Raw genomic sequence first — 25,669 nt, forward strand, 5'->3', positions numbered from 1 at the left:
ATTAGTCCTCAAAACTGTAATTAAAAAAAATTAAAAAATATTGCAAATTTTCAAGGATATTTAAGGATAAAATTTTTTAAAGGACATTCCATACCCATTCGTCCTTATGCACCAAAAAATATATTCTGTTATAATGATACCCTTATTTTTATCCTATATAGCACTGAATTTTTTAAATAATAATTTTTTGAAATAATCACATTTTTTCTTAATTTCGAAGTCTTTTTGAAAAAAATCCTGACGTCAGAAAGAAAAATTAAGTACGCAGTTTTACTATAATTTACCCATAGCTTCGCGAATGTATTCATTTTTTTATGTATAAAATTTACTGTCGCACGGTGATATCAAACTGTAAATTGTTATTTTATTTATAATTTTTTTATTTTTGTAATGCTGAGTTTCCACTACGCAGTGAAGTATCAAACATTTTTGTGCCACTCAGAAAACACCATGAGGAACCTCTCCATTTTTATAAGCGAATATTTGGTTTATACCTAATGCTGGATTTCCACTGAACTTTAAATCACAACAAATTTAGTGACAAACATTTTTGTGCCATTCAAAAAATACCATGAGGAACCTCTCCATTTTTATAAGCGAATATTTTGTTTATACCTAATGCTGGATTTCCACAAATACAATGATGAACTTCTCTATTTTTATTAGCGAACCTTTTTTTAATGACTAATGCTGGATTTCCTCTAAATATTACATGACAAGAATTTTAGTGTGAAATTTGTTCTTTGGAAAATATTCTTTTACTCATGAAAAGAAATTTGGCATAACTTTTTCATTAAAATTCGTATTTATTTTTGACCTGAAACAGCATGTTATGGATTTTATAAAAAAAACATTTTTGCGGTTGCTGCGATCATGACACTAGACGAATGAACAGCAACAACTTATCTGAAAAATTTTCTAAAACTTTGATGGCGTACTATTTTTAGGTCAAAAAAGTAAATTATATAAAGTAATTTAAAAATTCTTTTTTTAATGTAGTTTTAAAGGTAAAAGTATTTTTTTTTATCCAAAGAGATTATTTTTGCTAAATTCTCCATCGCCAAATCTGTTCTCGTTCTCGAGATAGATTTTGTCACAAAAAAAAAAAAATATTTTCCAGTGTAACCAATCGCCCCTTTATAGGTATACTTTGCACCCTACTTTGAATAAATAGAACACTAATTTGCATCAACACCTAAACTTTTTCTGCAAAAGTTCAGTTTGTTTGTTTTTTTTTTTATTACCAGCGAATCGTCGGTCTCGTTGGCGTATGTTTTTTTTTTTTTATTCTTTATGCAACCTCTACACTTTTCAATTTGACTAATTTGTGGTCGACTACTAAGCAGTGCCTTTCTTTTTTTACACTTTTGCCACAAGCCACAATTGTTAGTGCTTGTGACGGAAGCAAGCAATAAAAAACAAAAGTATCAAACAATAACAAAAACATACCACAAACAAAAAATACCGGCCACAAGAATGATAAATACAAGCCGCGCAGTCATTTTGTCACAGCCCTAAGCTGTCGGTCGCCGGAAGTGCAATTTTCGAATATTTGATGAGTGCAAAACATAAAAAAAAAAACAAAACAAAAAAGAAAAGAAAACAAAAAAAAACTAAGCACAGGCAGGTAACTTGAGTACCGCTGCGATGATGCAAATGGTGTGTGGGGCGGCAAGACTGGAAAGAGCGACAGAAAAGGGGCGTTTTGATCGACTTTAAGTGCCTTTGCAAGCTTCTTTAGCACAACCACCACTACCACTACTCTTTTACAAGTTCACTTGTGTTAATGAGGCGAAATTATTCGAAATTAGTCTGCCTTAAATGAAAATAAATTACGAGCCATAAACTAAGTAAAAACGAAGAAAAGGAGAAATGGAAATTAGAAAATGAATATTAGCATAGAAATGAGGTGAAAAGCAAAAGTGAACTCATTAATCGTAGCGAAAAATTAATTAAAAAATATAAATATAAATAAAATTCGTACGGCAAGCTGGGCAATTGGCATGGCGTGAATTGCATGCGGTGCAAGTGATTTCAACATGCAACTTATGTACATACATATATCTACATACATACAAAGGGCAAGATTTAAGAAGGCATAAAATATTCATGCATAACTTTTTTGATTTTCTGTTTCATTTGAAACTTTTATTTGCTAATATTTTTTAATATATTTTTTTGCTCCATTTTCGCTAAGCAATTAATTTCATGGACAATTTTCTTGTGATACAAATGCGTGATTTTCATTTCGTAGGCATCCACTATCAATCAAAGATTGATGCTTTGATGCTTTAATTGATTTGTTTGCTAGTAATTAATTGTATGTACCGCTTTCAAAATGCTTATATAAATTGGCTACAAACTAGGCGAGTTTAGTTGAGAATGGGTACTACCGTGCAAGAAATGCACATTTACATTTTTTATTTGAATTTAATATGGAAACTGACAGAAAAAAATAGTAGTTTTTCACTTAAACTGCTTTCGTGAAACCGGCAGTAAGCGTTTTGCTGTTCGTCTTTCAGCAATAAGATGTTTTCTAAAAATTCAATTAAATTTAAATAGATGTACAAAGGTGTACATTTTTTTTTTTTAATAAAAACTAAAATTTAGAAGAATATTGAATTAAAAAAGAAAAATAAATGAATAAAATAAGTTTATATAAATTAAATTAAATTAACACAATAATAAAATCTAAAAATTTAAAAATTTTTAATACGAAATTTATTAAAAAAAAAGAAATATAATAACATAGGATCCCAAAATTTAAAATGAAATTAAAATTTAAATGAAATTAAAAAAAAAACCCTTTTTAAAGTAACATAATCCAAAGTTTGAATTTAAAACAAATAATAAAAGTTCCTAAAAATTTAATGAAACTAAAAAAATAAAAAAGTTTCTATAAATTACATTAAATTAAAAAAAAAATTTTTTCTTTTTTTAACAATAAAATCTAAAAATTCAACGAAAATTTAATTTAAAAAAATCTATTAAAAACTGAGAATTATGTATGTTTCTGAAAATTAAATTAAATTAAAAATTAATATTTTTCCGTTGAAAACAATAAAATCTAAAAACTAAAACAAGGGAAAAAAGTAAATTAAAAAAGTGGGAAATATGTTTCTGAAAATTAAATGACACTAAAACAATATTTATCCTCTTAAAGCAAAAAATCTGAAAATTTAATTTTAAAAACGAAAAAAAAATAAAATAAAAATAAGCAAACAAATAACTGCTGGGCTGAGAAAAGAGATAGCTCCGGCAAGCAGATTAAGAGAACAGTTGGTAAGCCATACTGCCGCTTTCCTTTACAGCTGCGAGCTTTGCTTGGAAAACGCTCCAGTGTTCTAGCGGCCCAAAACTAGCATTCAAAGGAAGATCTCTCGAGTGTATTCCGCTTCCGACTTAACTTTAAATTAATATTTTATTGAGCCTTATGCTTACCGATTTGTATCGGTATGTTTGACGATTTTTATCGATAATTTATTGCAATCAATTAATCGTTTGCAATGATATCAACAGTTTTGAATTTTGTAATCGATTTCTATCGAAATTATAGCTTAATCTAGCATTTAATTTTTATTTTTTCGCTTTTTTCTATTTGTGCGAGACTATCGTATGAGTATTTTTTTTTAATTGATTCTTTGATGTGAATTTGTTCTACACTGCACACTGCATCACCTTACGCCAAAAATTTACTGTATATTTTATCGTATCCCAGTAAACATTGGGCTTGGTTAACAATTGGAAAATGATTGGAAACCCAATATTTTTTTCGAATCTCGCCTTCGATACCGAATGTGCAATAGGTTAGTATTCGATTCGAGAACTAGGCCATTCTCTAGCAAAACAGAACCTCCGTTATCCATTGTATCTTCCCTTCGTTATGAATTCGAAATCCAGCCCATTATCGAATTGAAATTTTATTGTGAGAGAGTGATTATCTTAAATTTCCCTTCGAGAATTGGCTGCATATCACTTTCTCTCTTTTTACTATGGTTTTAATTTTTTTCGAACCAATTTGGAGTGTATTTCCAATTTACTCTGAACGTTGGAAAACTAAGGTTGGTTAAAAAATAATCACCTATCCATTTTACCTTCATGCAATCTTGGATTAACCAGCTAAAGCTAACAACAAGAGTATCCATCTACTATGAGATCCAGTTCACAAGGAATGAAAGCGGCGGCCACAATCCCAATTGGGCCTAAGCACCACATGACACTAGGTTCAAATACGAACAGAGAACAGCTCTGGAGTAGAAAAAAGAGGACAGCACTGGCGCTGCTCAACTGGGCTACTCCAGGCAAAATACATATTTCGGGAATATAATTTATATAGATTGCAACTTCTAATCAATCTCTCAAATGAGAAATTAAGAATTGCCACAAGATTTCTGCAGGTCGAGTTACTAGAACAGCTGGTTTGATTTGACCTCGGCACACAAATGTCGAAATTTCATATTTCGCTTAAGTGAGTGAGTGAGTAAGCGATTGAGACTTTTCTTTCTCTCTTCTCCTTGAGTGAAGAATAGCTGAAATTTGATATTTGTGTACCAGAAGCAAAAATAATATAGGCACATTAGAGTGCCCATCGAAAAAGCTTCTTTTTTTTGAGATTTCAAGACCCTACCCCCAAAATTTTTTTTTCGTTTTTATGAGAAATATTATTGCCTATTTTCATAGATTTTTTAAAGGTCATTTAGAGGTCGCGACCTATTGATATAGGTCAGAAAATACGATTTTGTAGATTAATGAGTTTTTGAATGACTACTCTGAGAAGAAGATATATAGGCATTTAAGATGGTATATAATAATCTACTGTCGGACTTGGCTTGTTGGGATCTTTTATCGGGTAGATTAAAAAACACATATATCTCTAATTTTTTCTAAATTTGACCATCGACAACCTCCACAATTTCAAAATATGTAGTACTATGTAAAATTAAATCTATTTCTAAATTAACTGATAGCTCATTTATTGCAACCGCACAAAAATTGTCGAACTTAGGCGACGTTTCATAAATACGTCCCTGAATTTATATTTTTTATGTACCGGACTTTCAGATTTTTTGAGCAATGTGGCTAAGAAATTCATCAATAATTGATATGTATATACATACAATCGTTCTTTAGCAAAGAAGTGGTTTTTTAAGAAATTTTAGGAAAATGGGGGTGGCACCGCCAACTTATATGATATATGCGTATCACAAAAACAACTTGACCGATCTCGACCAAATTTGGTATACACTAGTGACGGGCGAGTCCGAGATGTTTAAACGATCGAGAGAATCGCCATCGTTGCAAAATTACAATCGAGTCAATAATCGACTCGCTGCCCCACTGTACAATCGAGATGTTTTTCGATTGTTTCGAGTCGACTGACTTATCACTGACGAGATCGTGTGAACCAGGGGGGCCAATTCGTGGGGAATTCTCGATTTGCTGGGAATTTCAGTTTCCGTGGGAAATCGGGGGATGGACTGTTTTTTGTGGGGAATTTCAACTCCTTCAATTTTAGTATAATAAAGTTTTAAATGGCCAAAAATTACTGTTGATTTTTTTTGAATTTTCCTTGTTGCATTTGCTTTCATATAACGAATAAACATAATTTACTTCTATATGGAAGAAAACCGCAACCGCTTCAGCCGAAAAATCCTAAAATATACATTACGTCATTTAAAGTACAAAACCGCACGTCAAGAAAATGCAAAACCTCGTATGAGAGGTTGCCAAAATTTCCACAGGCTAGTCAGAGATGTTTTGACCGATTTTTATCGAATGTTAAACGCGACTGGCAATTAGTTGCCACTGTCTGCGACAGAGAACCATCGAGATGTTTTAACAACCGCTGGCCAGCAGCGAGACCGAGATGACTTGGTCGATTGTTAACGAATATGTTAGTTCAGCTTAAGCACGACTTTCGGGTCTACGAGAGAAAACATCGAGAACAATCGAGATATTTTAACAATCGAGACAATCGACTAAAACATCTCGGACTCGCCCATCACTAGTATATACACTGTGCTTAGCCTCCTTAACTACCGTCTTGAATATTTGACAGACCCTACTTCCCCTAAAATATAGCTAGCTTTGAGTTTTTCGAAATTACCGTTACGTTGGTGGAGCCCGTGGTTTTTCTCGATTTCCAACATTTTCAATAAAACGCTTAGGAAGCCTAAGCGCAATGTATATACCAAATTTGGTTGAAAAACACGCCCAAAAAATAAAAAAAAAAACTTCTATCAAAATTCTCTAGATCAGTTTCCAGCTCGTATATGTATGCATCTCTCCAAGAAGAAGAATTTACTTTTTTAAGGAACAGAAATACTGAAAAATACCTCTTGTGATTTTTCTTGAGAGCAGGAAACTAATCTTTAAATCGCACAAATTTTCGGCAAATTACAATTTTTCGATAAACTCGATTTCTCTCATTCAACCATTTAGCTGCACAACAATGAACCCATTACATGCAAATTTTATGGTTAAAAAAGTTTAAGAACCAATTTAAAAACAACCAGACATTACGAAAAAAGAACGTCGACGTACTTAAATGTACTTTTAATTTGTTTTTCGTTACAGGTTTAAATTATTTAATTAAATTGTCAACAGTGATGTGTGCGCTGAATTCACGATGAAAGTCAAATCAAGTCAAATGGAACAAACAGAGGGTGAGAAAGTAACCAGAACCAGAAGAAAATATGTGAACAACAATAAAACAAAACCAATTTTAAACAACAAATAAGATCACTCGACTGAATTCAAGCACACAAAAACACAAGAATGTATTTCACCTTTGTTTATATGGACTCTTATTGATGGTAAGTGTTGTGGCATGCATTCTTCTTACGACAAATTACTATTTTTAATAATCAAACTAACGATCACTGATAAGCAATATTTATTTTATTCCTAATTTGGTATGAAAATAATTGCAACAAGAACCAAATAGTATCAATATTTTCATATAAAAAAAATAAACAAGCATGTTTCAATACACACCATTTATAGAGCGAAAATAAACGTAAATCCATGCATACAAACATATGTACCCGTACATGCATATGCATATATGTATGTATGCACCACGCGCTTCTTACCATTTTTCAATGACCTCACCCAACAATTCACTTAAGCACACCTCAAATATATAACACGAAATCAATGTGTAAATAAATGCATAAACAAACAAATAGCTAGCTGCCTTATGAAATCATTATCAAAATGCACAAGAACACTGCGATCAAGATATTGAGTACTCGTACGTAGAGCAGGGTTGCCACTGAAAAACTTTCCTTCCTACCAAGAGCGGGTTCAAAAACCTACTAAAATGGCTTCTTTCCTCCCATTTCTTTTAATCAAGAAAACGACGTTGGACAACATTAAATACATTTATTTTTTTTTTTTTTGGAGATATCCAGTAAACAAGAAGATTAGAATAATAGCTATTATATACATATAACATACACCTACCGATATGTATTTTAGTTGGGTAATCCGTCCGTTTGACTTCTACACCCTCAAATTTCGAGTAAATTACGAACAAGCCGAAAAAGTGGCCAAATTCGCAGTTTATAGTTTTAATAAAGCCTTCGGAGTAAATGACGTGAAAAATCGTAGGGAAAATAAAATTGCGTCTTAGATTTTTTTTATCGCTCATTTGCATACATACATGCATGCTACCTAAAGATGAAGATGTGCCTACTCCACTTTTTTTTTTTTTTTAATTTGCAAACTCTGCGCACTGCGGTTTTGACATTAATTTCTTCGAGTTGTGGTTAAAAAACTTTGATATTCTCCGATTAATATGGCAAGCCTACTCACAGTGCCGACAAAGTGACACTTTACAACAAGCCAGAGAAGTTTTCTGTCTTATGAGCAAAGAAATCCACCAAAATTTTAAGCGTCCTACCATCCTACCAACGAGAAAAAAGCCTACCAATTTTGGTAGGAAAAGCCCAGAACGGCAACCCTGACGTAGAGTAGCGTACCTGTTAACCGGCGACCTGTTGCTTGCTGCCTCTACAGTTGCAGGTTATTCACTTGCACAACAACAGTGTGCTATAAAATTGATCGCTCTTGCAGAATGCTATTAGAAATTATGTAAACATTTACTTAGTTAACAGAATGTTGCCATAACTTTGACTATAAAGTTTTCTTGATATATTGCCTACGATAAATTACTTTTATGAGTGTCATAAATAAACATGCTGGCGGTATTGATTCATTTACCTACTATTTTTAGTGTACTCGCATGTTTTTAATATTTTTGTCGTTGTATTACGATAGTTTAAACTTTAATGAAGTCATGACTGTAGTTTAGAACACGCTGGCAGGTACATTAAAATAATACATACATACCTACATACGTAGTATGTAACAGGTACTAATAAAAAATTAATTTCAAACATTTTTTAAAACACTTTTATGTATCATTTTTATTACCATTATTAATTCGCCTGTACAGCTTCTATCTTTAATAAAATTTTTAACCAATACGCTTGTTGAAATCGGTATGATTCGTTAGTAAATATGTATGTATTTAGATAGCTTTCATTTTTTATGTACCTTCGTAGTTCTCATCGTAGGTAAAAATTAGAGATGCCGAATGTAATTACAATTTTTCGACATTCTAATTGAAACTAGCAAGATTTGACAGCAACGCGTTTTTTTAAAAAAAAATATAAATTTTATTGCGGATTCCAGTAGAAGAATATCCATCCAGTAAAAATAATTTTTTTTTCGGAAAAATTTTTGCTGAAGGCGCCAAACCCCTATAAATTGTGGGGAAGGGATTTTGGTCCCTTCCCGCCCGCAAAATGTTTAAATACCTTCCCGATACCGCCATTTTGAAATCATTACCGTGGGTCCTGCGGGTCCCAATATCCCGCTCCGATCTTTGATATAAACCTCGTGATTTTGGATATTCTTCCTAAATTTTCGTTATTTCGGGATTGTTTCGGAATTTCGAGAACTTTGACTATTTTTCAGCGACTTTTTTACGAGACTTCGGGATTCTTCGTGTTACATCACCTTTTTCAAGACTCTTCGGTGTTTATCGTGTTTTGCTTTTCGAGATTTTTCCTGTTTCGGATCTCTGGAATATTGCGGCACTTTCGGGACTATGTTAAGACGTTTGGAAACTTTGGGGCTTTTTACGGCACTTTTTTTATTTCTTCGGGACTCCTCGGGACTTTTCGTAAGATTTTCTCTGGGACTTTTTGAAGTTTCGTAATTTTTTGGGGATTTTGCAAAATTTTCTGGATTATTTCAAGACATTTCAAGAGTATTCGACTACCGGCTATATACTTAACGATAGTACTGTTGCGAAATACGTTACTGGACGGCAGGAGGTTTATTTCGGGTTAAAGTCCCGTATTGACGGATATACAGAAAAAACATAAATATTCGTATGCAATATTTAATGGAAATGTGATATAAACCAATTCTTAAAACCTTACCTTTAACGACATTTTTTGAAGCTTGCTTGCAATGTGTTTACTCTTAAATAGACCTTTTTCTAGTTCAATCCAGCCTCTTGCGTTCGCTTAACTAATTATTACACAAATTACTCCTTACAAGTAAATTACGGACGTTTTATCACACACGTTATAGGTCACCAGCTCAGTGATCAGCGATCACCATTCACTCACTAATTTTGTTTATGATTATTGCACTGAATCCCAGTTAGTTTGATGGTGGCGGCGGCACCTTTCGCTGAAAAGTTCAACGTTTCTCCTGCTCGTTTTGAGGCAATTCGGTAAGAGCCAATGCAGGAATGAGTAGCTTCGCAAATGCTGGTTAAAATATTTTTTTTTACCAATTTATTTTTACTCGCACATATATTTTTTTTCTTTTTCACTTAACTGCACTCGTGTGTGCATTTACTTATAATGAGAACGGGGACATTCACTTGTCCGGCTGAGCCAGCGCTGCAGCCATTCACTCGCTCAACGCGCTGGCGTCAGAACTGCAAGAGATAGAAGGAAAAAGGAAAATGAAAATATGTAGATTATAAATAAAATAATGTACGTGCGTAAATATTTGTGCTTAGAATACATATGCTATATACCATGTATATGATTATGTATTTCAAAGTATTATATACTCGTACATACATACATATGTACAAAAATTATTATATCACCGCTAACAACGGTAACAGGTTTACAAGCGGCGGCCGGCAGCAGAAATAGTCACACGAACAAAAAAAAAAAACAAATGCAGCAAATGCGCTTCGAAAAGCACAGTTAAAGGAAAATGTGTAGAGAATTGGAGCAGCGCAATGAGTTCGCGCATGCGCACAAACATACACATCTAATACACAGCATTCCAGTTTTCTTAGCCTCATTTTATTATTAAGCGGCTTTTCGTCGTCGCCGCTGACATCGTCGTCTCCATCATCTTCAGGCTGCATTGCCATTGCATTGTTTATTCCTGCGCTTACGGAAAATGTAGCAACAATATGTTTAAGTAAGTATAGCAAGTCAAGCATTGGAAAATGGCAAGCACATTGCTGGCAATCTTGGCAGAAAATATTTTGACTTACAAAATTGCATCGTGCGCGGGTAATTACCAGCTAGTCGAAGCGATTAAATATTAGATACGAACTATGAGCGCATTTAGAGACAAAAAGGGCATACATACAGACATGCATACATACATATGTATGTAGTTACACGAAAGTACAAGAAAATACTGTGTAGCATTAAAATTAAGCTTTTTTGTAAACAAATCACATTTCCTTGCACTTTCTCCAACTTCTGACGTGCTAAATCTTTCTTCCATCGCCATCACACCTTTTGACAGCTGCTAAATGACTTACGTGTTCGTTTGCCTTATGGTAAGGTAAAAAAGCTTACAGGCACGAAATACTTATTATGAACCACCTGGGAATTGGCTCTTTTAATCGGCTGGTATCGTCATTCTGATGGAAAGTTAATTTCCGATAGTGCAATTTAATTAATTTTTCAAATGCCAACTGATTATGGGAAAATTTTTGGTGATGCACCCGGCGTATATTTTACGAAGAGCTTGCAGAAATTAGACAAAATTCAAAATGTCGATTTTCAGCTGTTTAGTTCTAAACCAGCTTCAAGTTTAATCCATCCAAAAAACCGTTTACATACATCTTCAGATAATCCGAAATCAGTATTCGGCGAGACTTATCAACCTTGTGTAGTAAAAATGTTATATCTAAGCTTCAATAGTTGAAATCATCACGAAATCGTCTGACAATCAACTGCGCAATGGCTAAAAGGTGAAGTGACAGGAGGGAAAGGAGTTTTCGCACTTTCATCTTAACTCGATGAACTATCCTAACTTTTTACTAACTCAGTTTTGTCAAACAAACTATGCTAACTCAAGCGCGCCAAGACTGCGTTGAGTTATAACAAAGATAGGATAGTTCATCAAGTTGTGGTAGTCTTTCGCACCGCATTCAAGATAGGTTAGGTTGACGGCTATGAGACAATTGAGATGCAGTAGCCCGGAGCAATCGACTTAATAATGGGGAAGCAGTTTTAATATTACCCAAAATAGATATTCTTTGGAGTCGCAACCAGTTATAGCACATCACTTTTTCGGCCATCGACAACACTCTGCAAATACTGATTGACATCTAGAGGCTACGAGTGGACAAAATTCCTGTTGCCTCCAATCTCAGAAATATCGGCTTTCATTAAGCAAACGACTTTTTACTGGTAACTTCTAATATTATATTCACATTAATTTAATTGGCATACCCATCTGTTTTGAGTGAAATTAAAGAAAAAGTATTTGTACCCCTCACAATCATATATGTAATACATACTTCTATAATGGCAGTAAGCTAACTGCTCAATATTTAAGCATTCCGAAATCAAAGCGAGACAGTCTAGTACCGTTTTAGTTAATGTATTGTGTACATCAGTGATCGGACTTCTACCACATTGTGGTAGATCTACCACTTTTTTGAGCATCTAGCACATCTACCACACAAGGTGTGAAATCTACCACATATTCGCATTTTTGAGTAGTTTTATTTTTGCTCGACATAATTTTCTTAAGTTGAAGAGCAAAAATTGTCCAAAATTAAACACTAACAACGGGCAGAATGGGATTATAAAATAAACTGTAATATATAAAATTTTCTCAATATTCAATTTTTCGACAGGAAACCTGGTCTTATTGCTTTAAATTGCAAAATATATGATTTATAAAAATAATTAATAGCGGAAATGTTAAAAAACGGCGATTTTTGTGAAAGTATTAGCAAATTTCAGTGCATCTAAAGTTTCTAAAGCGTTGTTTAATTTTACTTGAAAATTGTCAAAATCGACAAATCCCAAGTAGCGGTTTCTGGAACGTGCCACATTTGTTCGCTACATCGTGATGTGATAAAAAGAAAAACTGTTCAAAATATGTTCGAAAAATATCTCGATATGGAAGCAAGAGCTTTACACGTTCAAGGAAATAAATTGCCAAAACTCAACGCCATTTTTAGCAACTTCAATCTTGCACTTTATTATACTAAAATTAATTTTTTTTTAGACTCTAATTTAAATGTTTGCAATTTATGTGAAACCTTGCAGAATTTTTTTAATTTTTGTACAAAGTTTGATCCAAAACTGAGATCTACCACATTCTTTTGGAATCTACCACATTTTTTTCCAGATTCTACCACACAAATTTTTTTTTTCAAGTCCGATCACTGGTGTACATGAGTGCCGTTTTTTGTACATATGTGCTCCTTTTCTTTCGTACGTGTTTATTGATATATCTGTACTGTAATGTTTTCAGACGGTACTAGCTTAGGGCTGACATAAACCTAAATCCTTCCACCAGGACACTTATCATCCAAATAAAAACGAAAGAATATGGCGCCAATATCTTCCTTATAAACACATTTGCTGTGATTCTGGCCTTGCATTATTTTTAAGTGATATCTGATATTATAAGCAATGTAGTTTTGTGGCATAATCCGTACAGCTAAATGAATTATGATGATGTGGTTGTATGAAACGCTCAAATTTTGAAGTTTTTTAATCATCCAGTCATGTGAAAAATAATAATAGGTAATCGACATTTTGACAAGTTTTGACAATTCCTCTTTTCTTTATTTGATGTTTATTATTTTTTTATAAAAATCCAGCTCATTATCTAAGAAAATCCATATAAGTCTAGATTTTAAACTCTGTGAAAAAAATCCCCAAGATTGTACAGCAAACGTTTTATTAAGAATTTTTAGAAAAATTCTAAGTTTGCAGTTTTATATCTTATTAAATTTTACCTCAATAAGGTGCAAGTGGCCAAAGATTCGCGTTGATTTTTGATACTTTTTGACTATTTTTTAATTTTTTTTTTGTATAGAACAAGTGCAATTTAGTAAAACTGAAGTAAGTTGATTTTTTTTTTTAATTTTTTTGCGACCGGTCTCCCGCATTTTATTTCATAAGAAATTCATGCTGATATGGGAAAAAGTGCAAAAATCCCTAAGCAAAAAAATTAAAAATCAACGCGTTTTTTTTTTAGATGCTCGAAACTTGTACTTCATGGGACTAAGATTGTATGTTGTGGATATAAAAATAGATTGGCGCTTACAAAATATGTTAGTGTTTGGACGAGCTTTTCCGATTTGTGGTGTGTGCCTTGATGTTGTAACACAAATCGGTCCCAGTTTCACGCCGACCCGATCGGCGATTGTATTTTTATGAGAAGCTGTCTGTTTGATGGCAGAAATACACTCGGAGGTTTGCCTTTGCCTGCCGAGGGACAACCGCTATCAGAAAAAGATTTTTTATTTTTTTTTTATTATTTGATGTTGGGTTGAACCGGGCTTGAACCCAGGCCCTGCGGAATGGTAGCGCGCCCTGCTAACCACTGCACCATAGCGGCCGCTGTGAAGATTCAGCTTAGAAAGCTCGAAATTTTGATGGAAATTCGATGAATTTTCCTAAATTTTGTATAAAGTTTAAAACTATGATTTAGATGGCTTAGAATTTCAGCTTGGAAAGGTCGAAATTTTGATGAAAATTTGATGAATTTTTCTATATTTTGTACAAAGTTTAAAGCTATGATTTACATGGCTTAGAATTTCAGCTTAGAAAGGTCGAAATTTTGATGAAAATTTGATGAATTTTTCTATATTTTGTATAAAGTTTAAAACTATGATTTACATGGTTTTGGCTAAAGTTTGGACAATATTTTTATATAAAAACAACAAAACAAAATCAAAAACAAAAATAACAGGAAAAACTTTGTGAATATTAAAAAAAAAAATAAAAAATAAAAAGTGAACACTTGTGTAAATCTCTATACTTTGTATGGAAGAAAATGCCTGACACCGTCAGCAGCAAAGAAAAAATTATTAAAAATCAACGCGATTTATTAGCCACGAATCTGCCAAAAGTTAACGGGCATCTGCATTGACCTTCAATAAAAAACCAGGACAATTTAGGTGTGGACCAGGACACCAGGACAATTTTCTAATACTAAAAAACCAGGACGTCTGGCAGCCCCATACTAGCTCTTACTGCCAATATTACATACATTACATACATATATTACATACATATATGTTTGAAGTGATCTGAAGTTAGACAAGCAATTTAACCCCCCAACACCCGACAATTCAACAATCTAGCCAGTAATTTTTAAGCAAAAAACTAAACCACTTGTTCCAAAAATAGGTATAACGCATTAATCAAGTCTAATAATGTTATCAAATGTTATTCACCTTTTGAGAAAAGCATCGTGTTATTTGTACTTTTTGAGTTTTTTAGGCGAAATAATTTTTTTCCAAATTATAAAAGTGCGACAATAAATTCTACACATAAAAAAAAAAATTAATATATTCTCGAAACTATGGGAAAATTATAGTAAAACTGCGAACTTAGTTTTTCTCTCTGATGTCAGGATTTTTATAAAACGACTTTGAAATTTAAAAATTATGATTATTTCAAAAAATTATACAAACAAAATTCGTTGCAATGTAGGATAACATTAAGGGTATTATATAAGAGAAAAAAATTCTGCAGAATTATAACAGAATAAATTTTTTGGTGAATGTATTTACAAATTTTTTGCTTAAATATCATTAAAAATTTGCCTTTTTTTTAATATTGTGTGAGGAGTAATTTACGCACGACCACATCATCGAATTTCGTCTGCAAGCTTTATTAACTCAAATAGATAGAATTTATTAAAAACGCAATACCTATTCGTCCTTGTAAACCAAACAACTTTATTGTTTTTAAATTCTACAGAATTTTCTCTCTCATTTGGTACACATATTGTTATTCTATAGTGCACCGATTTTTTTAAATAATTTTTTTACTTAATCATATCATTAAAATTTCAAAGTCCTTTGAAAAAAATCTTAACGTTAGAATGAAAAATTAAAAACGCAGTTTTACTATATTTGGCCAATAGTTTCGTGAGTATATCGATTCTTGCGTGTGTTTTGATTTTGGTTTTGTTTTTGTCGCACGGTGTTATGCCGATTTGATTTAGTGAATCGGTATCTGATACCGAAAGGGAAGTGTTGGGTACCGAAATTTTTTTATAAATAATGGGTATCGAGTATTGGGTACCGACAATTCATAACATCACTGCTATGCAGCACATCTCCAAATAGCTTTGCTTGCTTGCATATAGATAGTGTTCGTAACAATTTAAACCCTCAAACAGACCAACATTTTCAGTCCTTCTACAACATTCCAATTTTAATCGTTTCGCTAATTTATAGGGTTAACATTCTTCCATGCAGAAAAGTAATAGCTTTGCTCGAACCACATTTTATTTTCGTTTTATGCACTTCCGCTACTGCATTTTTTTTTTAGAATTGCAAAAATATGCATTCACATAACAAATTAACCCATCCGCAATCGCCAACCATTAATTTTATTTTATTTTTATTTTTTTTTTATTTACATTGTTGCATGCCGTTGTTGGTTTTCACGAGTGGGTGTTGGTAGCTCAAGTGCAACGCGCTACATGTGTCATGTCAGTTCGCATAAACACTTGTAAATGTACAAATGTACTTGGATGCATTCATACGTACATATGTACATATGTATGTATGTATACATCAGTGTGCATACAAATGCAACAGACATGCCGCACACGCCCACACGCCCACACATCTTGTTCTTCAACTCTACACTTGCACTCAAGATTGCTGTTCAGATTGTTTTTGATAAGCAGATAGCTTCTTGACTTTTATTGCTTTAGCTATTTGTTATGTTTTGTTGTTGTTGCTATTTAACATATGCATGCTAACTTATTGCACATACTCGATACTTAAGTATGTATGTATGTATGTATATGTATACGAGTAAGTTCGCCCAACAGCCAGCAAATCCAAATGCCAAGATCATGGCTCCTTATAAATATTTTAATGGTCGATTCGAACTTCAGACATAGTGGTGAGAATTCGAGTTCTTAAGGAAAATGGAAAAAAAAACTTAACAAGCGAATAGCTTTTGCTTCGAATTAAGTGAAACTAAATATTAAATGTTTTAGGCTACTGAGCAACATATTTCGAAGTTTTTGCTGAATTCAATACATTTTTAAAAATTTAACCACCATATTGGATCCGCCATATTGAGTTTTAAAAATTTATGGTCAGATTCATGATCAACGACTCCAAATCGACTGTTGAGTGGAAGATCGACCTATCACGACAGCCATTTCGAAAACGCCCTATCTCAAAAAACTTTCCATGAACGCCCTATTTCAGAATTCATTTCAAAAACGCGCTATCTCAGCTGCCGAATCAAAAAGGCCCTATATCAGCACATTTTCAGCACATTTTCAATACATTTTGAAGTGAGATAGGGCGTTTTTGAACCGAATTCTAATATAGGGCGTTCTTCAACCAAATTCTGAGATAGGGTGTTTTTCAATAAAAGTTTTTTGAGATAGGGCGTTTTCGAACTAGCTGCCGGGATAGGTCGATCTTCCACTCAGCAGTCGAAATACCCCCGAGCAACAAGTTTCGAGCGAACTCAATAAATTTAAAAAAAAATATTCCGCCATATTGGATTTTTGTAACCTGACTGAAGATTTGTAGTCAGTGGCCCATAAACTATTACATACGAAGTGGTGTACAAATCTATCAACGCCAATCTATTTCCAGTTTTTCCGGCTAGATTCTCTATTCAGACCACTATGCGCCGCTAAAGAAGTTTCATTTCAAAAAAAAAAAACAGAATTAAGTCAAAATGTGTAATACCACTGTTCAACATAAAAAAAAAACTAGAGTGCGCAGACATATATCAGGTTTGATAGCTATAGGCCATACGAACAATGATGCCTCATACTCATATTTACTAGATCAATTAGTGTTCTCGAGAAAACAAGTTTTCAGGATCCAAAAATCTTTGTATAGCGGCCAAATTTGTTTCTCCAAATTTTTAAAAGTTATCGTTTTTTGCCTATACTTGTTAAAAATAGTAGAAAGCAAATGTAGTCCAAAAACCGATACTTCTAAATAAAAGACGAGCCGCCCTCTCTATAGCGATTTGCAGGTCTTTCGAGTAAACACCAGCTCCGATCCCTTGTTCCATCTTTGAACCATCAGTGTAGATGGGTATATCCCCCTCTGCTCATGGCAGTCCTGCATCCCATTCATCTCTGGCCTAATGGGTATCTTCGTATTGAAGTCCCAAACAGGCGTAATGTAAACAGTGCTGGCTTCTATGTCAGATTCCTTTTTATTTCATTCAGTATTGCTGCATCCACGAAATTGATTGCCTTCCATGTATTGGCTTCTCAACGCCTGAGAGCGGTCCATGATGAATATAAGTATGCTGCGGTTGCAAATGAGATATCACGTTAAGTCCTTCCTGAGGGGCGCTACACACTGCCCCCGATATGCCAAGGTATGCGAGTATTTGCACTTTTCTTATTATATTCCTGTTTTCCCTTTGTCTAGAGCCCTCCACCATACTAAGAGCCCATGGGTTTCGATTGGTCTGATGGCTCCGGTGTACATCCCATAGGTGATAGTTCCCATTGCTTTTCAAATATCCGTTTGCTGCGGCCTTAGTCGCTCATAGAACTAGCAGTACAGTGAGTGATTAAGTTATTCACTTTTTTATTATAATTTTAGTTGCTTACATACATATGTACAAGTATATAAGTATGTACATAACATTCATTTTAGTAGCCAATATTTTAATCTACCAATCATTATGCTAATAAAGATTATGAAAACACTGTCTAACTCCTATTATTGGCGCCATAAAATCAATTAAATACTCGTACATATTTCATGTTTCATCAATGATCCAATTTAAAGTCGTTGGCTGCTTTCTGTTTAATTTTTATTTTTGCTTTTGTTTTTCCTTCTCCTTCAATTAACTCGATATTTGGTCGTGGTTTGCTACAATCATTTCTAGTTAAATTAAAAACAGTTCTCAAAGAGTAGAATGCATTTCGTGTTTGTTGTTGCCATCTATGCAGCACGTTCGTGACGAAGCTGACGTAATACTGAGCAATTAATATTTATGAATATCAATGAAATTGGCTTTGGACTTAGATCACCGGAAAGCGACAAGTAAATTAGAATTTAATGGACAATATTTATTGAGAAATGTGAACTTTAGTGCAATTTTATTTTTCATCTCGTATGGCGGGTTAGTATGCAATTTGCTTAGCGATGCACAAGCTCTTGCAATTATAGAAGTTGGGCAATTGGGCTTTTTCATTTGAATATCAGGCGTAAGTGAAAAGCCAAGTTGGGTATGGCTAGCGTACTATAGTTTTGGTTAAATAGCGCATGGCGAAAGCCTAATATCTGCGTTATTCAAATTAAATTTTTACGAGCGTTTGCAGTGGTTCAAATAGATGAAGGTATGAGTGATTGGACGAAACCGATTTCTCACTTATTGAGTATGAAATAACGAAAGCGGCTGATTTTGATTTCTGAGAACTCCTCAGGGCTAGTTAGGAAGTGTGAGATAAAATTTTTCAAGCTCAGCATCGCGAAAATTGGACAATTTAATACAAAGTGTTGAAGCAATGTTGCTGTTGCCCGGCATCAAAGCTAGACTTAGTACCCCGATGCGATTGATAGAGAGGTCAGACCTTCCCGTACCGATTTCGAGCACACCATCATAGCGATCAGGGCTCTAATGGCAGCCTGACGATCAGAGTGTATGCTAGCCTCCCTAACTGGTGTCACATTATTTAGCAGCGAGCCTACCGCTTCCTTGATGGCAGCTATTTCCACCTGTAAGATACTGCAGAAGTCCGGAAGTCTGAACATAGTTTTGATGAAGAGCTCTCGACAGAAGAAATCTCCACCAACCTTGCCTCTAAGTTTACCGCTCCCTTCTTCCAGTAACAAGATAGGCTTAACTATGGTTTCATAGGTGCAATGAATTACTTTTGGCGAGAGACCCCACCTCTTACTAATAGCTACCGTACAGCAGTACAAGGTAACGAACGTCTTCCTTGCCCTTTCCTATCTAGGAGCAGGCCTAAGTGCTCGACCCGATCTAGGGAAGGGCTACATCGGGTATCTGCTACTTCATGGTAAACAAGAAGAATTCCGTCTTGCTGGGATTTACTGCGAGGCCGAAGTTGTCCGCCCACTTAGTTACCTGTTTGAAGTCAGATCAAATTATGAAGAGACTTGACTACTGGCTACGGAAGGCCCCTACTGATCATAATCTTTATGGGTGAAGGCTTCCTCTATCCACTTTACTAATGTCTGTAGGGCAACCTTCTACTGTAATAAGCATGTTGAGCTCTCGAAAGACAGTTTCGAGGAATCCAGATCCTTATCTGCAGCAAAAAAAAACTCCCCAGTCGTACCGGTTACGTAGACCCAGCTGTGCTGCGAATGTAAGTTTTTTGGTTTAGTTTATATTAGTTTGTTTAGTTTAGTTTGAGTTCGTTTATTCTAGTTTTTATTAGTTTAGTTTCGTTAAGTTTAATTAAGTATCGCTCAGTGTTCGGACTACTGAAATTCGACTCGGGAGTAAAACACTCGTAAAAGCGAAGTAAACATAAAATTTCCGTAGTAGATTTACATTTTTGTTTTCGCTTTCTTGCGAATCAGGGAAAATATCACTAAGGTTTGCCTTCACAGGAAAAGCGCCTTGAAACTTGTAACTAAATTGTATGAAATGGGGAATCATTTAAAAATTTTAGATGCAAAAGTTAAACCCGAACCAATATCAAAACAATATTTTGCGTTTTTGAGAATGTCGTTAGAAGTATCTTATTCTTATATAAAAATAGAACACATGCATCAGACCTTTTGTAAAAAGATACCCTGCGAGCACTTGAAGTCTCTTTATTCCGCCAAGTTTCTACACTTCTTTTAGAACAAAGTAACCAAAGTTCTGTACTGACTTTATTGCTTAAGATTTTACTTACATCACTTGAAATTTTTTACTGAAAATTTTGGGTTGACTACAATAAAACGGCCTTCAGAGGATCAGATCGTAAAAAAGAGGAGCCGGATTTAAGACAAGCAGAGTTGCGGAGTATATTTTAAAATTTTTCAAAAACCGAAATAAATCTACTGCAAACGGAGTGAAGTCCGAACACTGATCCCGCTTAGTTGAGTTCAGGGAGCGTAATATCAAGTTCAGAGAGAAATTTAATGAAAGGGTGGTCAAAGTAACGTAACTGTAATTTATTGCGTCAGATAGACAGATAATACTTCTTTTTAAAACGTCCGATCGAAGAACCCGGAGAAAAGTGATTCACCGTTACGACGCAGTTTTGTGTCGCACTGCTAGGAAAAATTCTTTTTACAGCCAAGTTTGTACAATGTGAGTCCCGAGGTTTATATGTTATCGAAGAGAAAGGTCCATTTATCTAGTTTTAGGTAAAGTTTTGCCGCAAAATTAGGTACAATTTGAAATTTCTATTTTCCATCACTGACGGAATATCAGCAGTAAAAGCGGAGAGAGAGAGAGAGAGAGAAACAAAATGCTGATTGCTATTTGTTCAATAAACATACGTCAAAGTAAAAATTAAACATAGCTAGCAGGGTTGCAATCTCGCAATTAAGAATTGAAATTGTGCATTGTAAATCGAGCTGAATTAGCGCCTTAATGAAGAAAACTTGGCCAATTGCTCGATTAGCGGCCTTCTGAACATACTTTAGTAGTTTTGATAAAAATCACAATTTAACCGTTAAAATGGGATTTATATTTTTCTGATCAAATCGTTATTTTAAGTTTTTTTTTTCGATCAACAAAAATTGCTTTTTTTATCATATTATAACCGTGGTTTTCAGATTAAATTTTTTAATTAAGAGTCCAAATTAACGATTATTTTTGATCGAAAACAATAATCACAAAATTGAATCACAAAACAACTATTAAATTTGAGGAAAATAATAAATCGATCGTTCCCAATCCAAAAAATAAAAATCAAAAATAAAGATTTTATAATTTCAGGGGACTTAATTTTTTCGCATTTTTAACCACCATCACCCCACTGTGCTGCGTGACCTGAGAAATATCCAATAAGCACAGCGCCAACGAATGCAACTCTCCGACCGCGTTCAGAAATATAATAGCTGCAGCAGCTGTGCGGACAATAACATTAAAATCATAATTGAGTTTGGCTTTACCTAACCAAAAAAAAAAAAAACAAATCCAAAAACAAAACAAAACATCAACACCTTTCCTCATCTTATTTTATATTAATGTTTTGAGCATTTCGTATTTTCATGTAAACAACTGATTGGTTTTCTTGGCAGCCAGCCGGCTGGGCGAATACATTGCCCGCTGCTGATCATAGTAAGTGTAGGCCTGCAGCTTATGGTTAATATTTTTTCGTCTTTCATTTTTCATTCTTTGACCGATCTGTGGGTTTCAATTAATGTTATGTGCTGCGCTTTGCTTTGCTTTCCTTTGTTTGTCTTTACATTTTCTTCAATTTTTGATTACTTTCAAATTTTTTAATTATATTTACTCTTTTTCAAAGTCTCTTTAATTGCATTCAATGCAGTTTTGTTTTTTTTTTTTACGTAGACACTGCCGTTCTTCCGCTGCTTTTCTTGTCTTTTTTTATGAAATTTTGTTCCCCCTTTAATTTTCTACACCTGTTCAGCTGTATTCACTCTTTCGTTGCTTGTCTTTTTGAAATTTTTTTGTTCTGAAATCTTCACGCTTGGCTTCTTGCCACAAATCTTGTTAGTCCGTCGTTAAATACTTATTCGCGATTTTCCAGAAAAGAAACAAATAAAAGAAGACAGCTTGTGAGCGAAAGATTGTTGACGTAGTAATTGAACAAAGTGACGCGCCAAGAATTTATCCATCAAGCACACAAATGCTTTCTAGTATTTGGAGCGCATTCGCTTGTCTTTCTGTCGTATGCTAAAATTTCTATTTCGGTGCCATTTCTTTGCATTCTTTTGTTTAATGGGAATTCTCATCAATTTAGTTAAATTGGCATTTGGATTCTTGCTGTTAATGGTGGCGTTTCTCAAGCATGTAAAATTTTTGCTTTCATTCTCTTTTCTGCATACGAAATACATACATTAATATTAGGGTGTTTGACTTGGTTTTTTCCAACCCGGTTTTAACCAGTTTTTTACCGACTTCCAAAAAAAGGAGGAGATTATCCGTTCGTCGGAATATTTTTTTTTTTTTAATTCTTTTTTTTTAATGTTATTATTATGATTTCGATAATTCTTTTTGCATCGAAAAGGTAGTATCTCAGAGGTGGTCCCTAATCTGGTTTAGATCCGATCATTGGATCAAGAAATATATATATATATATTTTTTTTTAAGTCGGTTTTTTTTTGCTAAAAATTACTTGTTTTTTAATATTTTTAGGCATTTTTTTTTTTTGAAATATTGACTTGTCGAGTAACGAGTATACCAAATTTTTACAATGGACAAAACGGGGTTTCACCTAAAAACTCGAATGACCTTATTCAAAAAAAAAAACTAATAAAGCAGATTTAAAGAGCTTTATAAAGTGAAATTTTCATTATAAAGCAATGGAACTCTTCTTTAATTTTTATGAATTTAGATGTTAGTAGTTATTTGATTGGAAATGGAACTAGCAAATTTTGATTAAGTTTACATATGTATACATATATACATTAGGGTGGCTCAAATTTTTTTCCTCCAGCCACTCCATCTATCTAAAGAATATCAAAAATAAGGAGATATGTATTTTTTATTTTGAAATCGATTAATATTTCCCGTACCGCCGAGGCTTTTAAGTTGCCCATGTATTTTACATGGGGAAAATACATTTTTTCATAGGATCACTATAAAATCATTAAAAATAAATACTTTTTGATCGAATAAGATTATTTCCCTTATGCTTATTTAACTTAATAACCGTTATACAAAAACAAGTAAGAAAGTCTAAGTTCGGGCGGAGCCGAACATTAAATACCCGGCGCAAGTATTAAGTATATGTTTTTTCACCCTTCCGAAACCTTGCGCTAGATGGTAAGCCGAGGTGTATCAATTTTGAGTAAATTAGCGTCCTTCAATTTCGAAATATTGAAGTTTCAAGCATTTCTTAAATTTACCGTTATATGAGAATCGGCCGTTATTTTAGTCCGATTTCAATAATTTTCAACGTTTTGCTTACACGTGGCAAGTACAATAACCATACCGAGTTTGGTACAAATTGGTAGAACGGTTACCGATATACTTATATGTGATCATAAGTGGGCGGTGCCACGCCCATTTCCCAAAATTTTACCATAAACATATTTCTTGGTAAAGAATTGTTGCAAGCATCAATTTTGAATAAATTAGCTTCAATATTTACTGATTTATCGAAGATTTTGTATTTCTCTAAATTACCGTTATATGGGATGTGGGCGTGGTTATTGGAAGAAAATTGGTGTAGCGGTTACCAAGATATACACATGTAACCATAAGTGGGCGTGGCTACGCCCATTTGCCAAAATTTTGTAATATTCTTATTTTTCGTCTAAAACTCATTGCAAACATCAATTTTGAGTGAATTATCTTCAGTAGTTACTAAAATATCGCAGTTTTCGTATTTCTGAAAATTACCGTTATATGGGAAGTGGGCGTGGTTATTGAGCGATTTTAAAAATTTTCGGCCATTTGGTATGTTATGCGAAGGCCAACTACTGTGCCAAGTTTGGAAGAAATTGGTTCAGCGGTTACCAAGATATACACATGTAACCATAAGTGGGCGTGGTACGCCCATTTTCCAAAAATTTATAATATTCTTATTTTTCGTCTAAAAATTATTCTAAATATGAATTATCTTCAGTAGTTACTAAAATATCGCAGTTTTCGTATTTCTGGAAATTACCGTTATATGGGAAGTGGGCGTGGTTAAAGTCCGATTTCGCCCATTTTCAATACCAACCTACCTTGGATTAAGGGAAACCTACATACCAAATTTCGTTGAGATATCTCAATTTTTGCTCGAGTTATCGTGTACACGGACGGACGGACAGACGGACAGACAGACATGGCTTAATCGATTTCTTTTTTCATCCTGATCATTTATGTATACATTTGTCTATATCTATCTCGATTCGTTTTGGCTGTTACAAACAACCGTTATGTGAACAAAATTAATATACCCTTGTGCACAAGTGCGCTCGGGTATAACTAGTTACTTTATATTTTCACAACCACATCACGCACGAACAGCTCAATGGATGTGTTTACTTTTTTTCATTCTACTCAATTATTCTGCGGGTATGTTGTAAAACATTTTGAAAAATAGGGTTGCCAGATATTTGAAAATTTAAAATTATTGAAAGGCTCAATAAAATAATTAAGTTTCTGCATCCAAACTAAAAGCGTTTGAAGAGATTTAAAAACATGTTTGTACTGGGTTGCCACCTTTTTAAGAAACACAACAACGGTTATTAAAAATTTAAGCTTATTTAATTTCGAGAATACCCCTACTACATTTGTATGTATAGTCGGTATGGTTCAGCGGATGGTCAGTAGGATGTAGAACCTACTCGAATTTTTTCCCAACAAAGAACTGTTGTTTTAGCGATATAATCTTGTTAAGATAGGAGAACCCCATTAAGTGTGACTTTTTCACTCTTTTTTCTGTTAAGCTTTATCCATTTTTAGTAGTCATATTATAATTTTGGTCAAGTTTTCAATGTTACTATAGAGAAAATATGTAAAATAAAAGCGGTGTAGGCGGTGTTTTCTTGATTTGAAACTGGGAAACCGGTTGTTTTACAAATCGCCAATTTTTGAAAGATTCGGAAAACGGTTTTGGAAAAAATGCGAATATTCGAACGCCCTATTACATATGTATGTATATAGGCGTAATGTCGGGTAACAAAGACACTAATTCTTAGCTGATTCATATTTACAAAAATATATTTTTACGTTACCTTGAAAATTCAGCAGAATCTAAATAGTATTTGTTTTTCTAGTATGTATGTTTGTATGTGTCTATCTTGGTTGGTCTATTTTAAAATCTTGCATATATTTTAGAATATTAGAAAAAAATTGACTTTGAAATACTTTTTTATTTATTTTTTTTTTTGTTTGTTTGTTTGAAGAAGAAGGAATAAAATTATATAATTTTGAACTAGTTTATTTCCGGAAAACGTTTTTCTTAAGTACAAAAAACAATATAGTGGACCGACCTCCATATCTTAAAAATTTTAGGGCATTTACTCACTCAGCTTAGGTTAAGTTAAAAATTTTTCTTTTTAACAGGTCATTCGTTTATTTCAAAG

General features: G+C 33.7%; 1 protein-coding gene and 1 long non-coding RNA gene across 6 annotated transcripts in view; one reads left to right on the forward strand and one right to left on the reverse strand.

Moving 5' to 3' along the window:
- The window catches only part of LOC118735573, an 8,265-nt gene extending 1,442 nt beyond the window's left edge, over positions 1-6,823 (forward strand). The window contains exon 3 of the long non-coding RNA XR_004992610.1: positions 6,577-6,823. This is a non-coding gene — a long non-coding RNA (uncharacterized LOC118735573). The remainder of the gene's footprint in view (positions 1-6,576) is intronic.
- Positions 1-25,669, reverse strand: part of LOC118735572 (ankyrin repeat domain-containing protein 29) — a 66,177-nt gene that overhangs the window by 18,231 nt on the left and 22,277 nt on the right. For all 5 annotated transcript variants that reach the window (XM_036465384.1, XM_036465383.1, XM_036465387.1 and 2 more), the window contains exon 2: positions 9,456-9,964. In XM_036465384.1, coding sequence (XP_036321277.1) covers positions 9,456-9,467 — 12 coding nt within the window. In that variant the 5' untranslated portion in view covers positions 9,468-9,964. The remainder of the gene's footprint in view (positions 1-9,455; positions 9,965-25,669) is intronic.

This window comes from Rhagoletis pomonella, unplaced genomic scaffold, assembly GCF_013731165.1.
Source record: "Rhagoletis pomonella isolate Grant_MI unplaced genomic scaffold, Rhpom_1.0 Rhpom_scaffold_00003, whole genome shotgun sequence".
NCBI lineage: Eukaryota > Metazoa > Arthropoda > Insecta > Diptera > Tephritidae > Rhagoletis > Rhagoletis pomonella.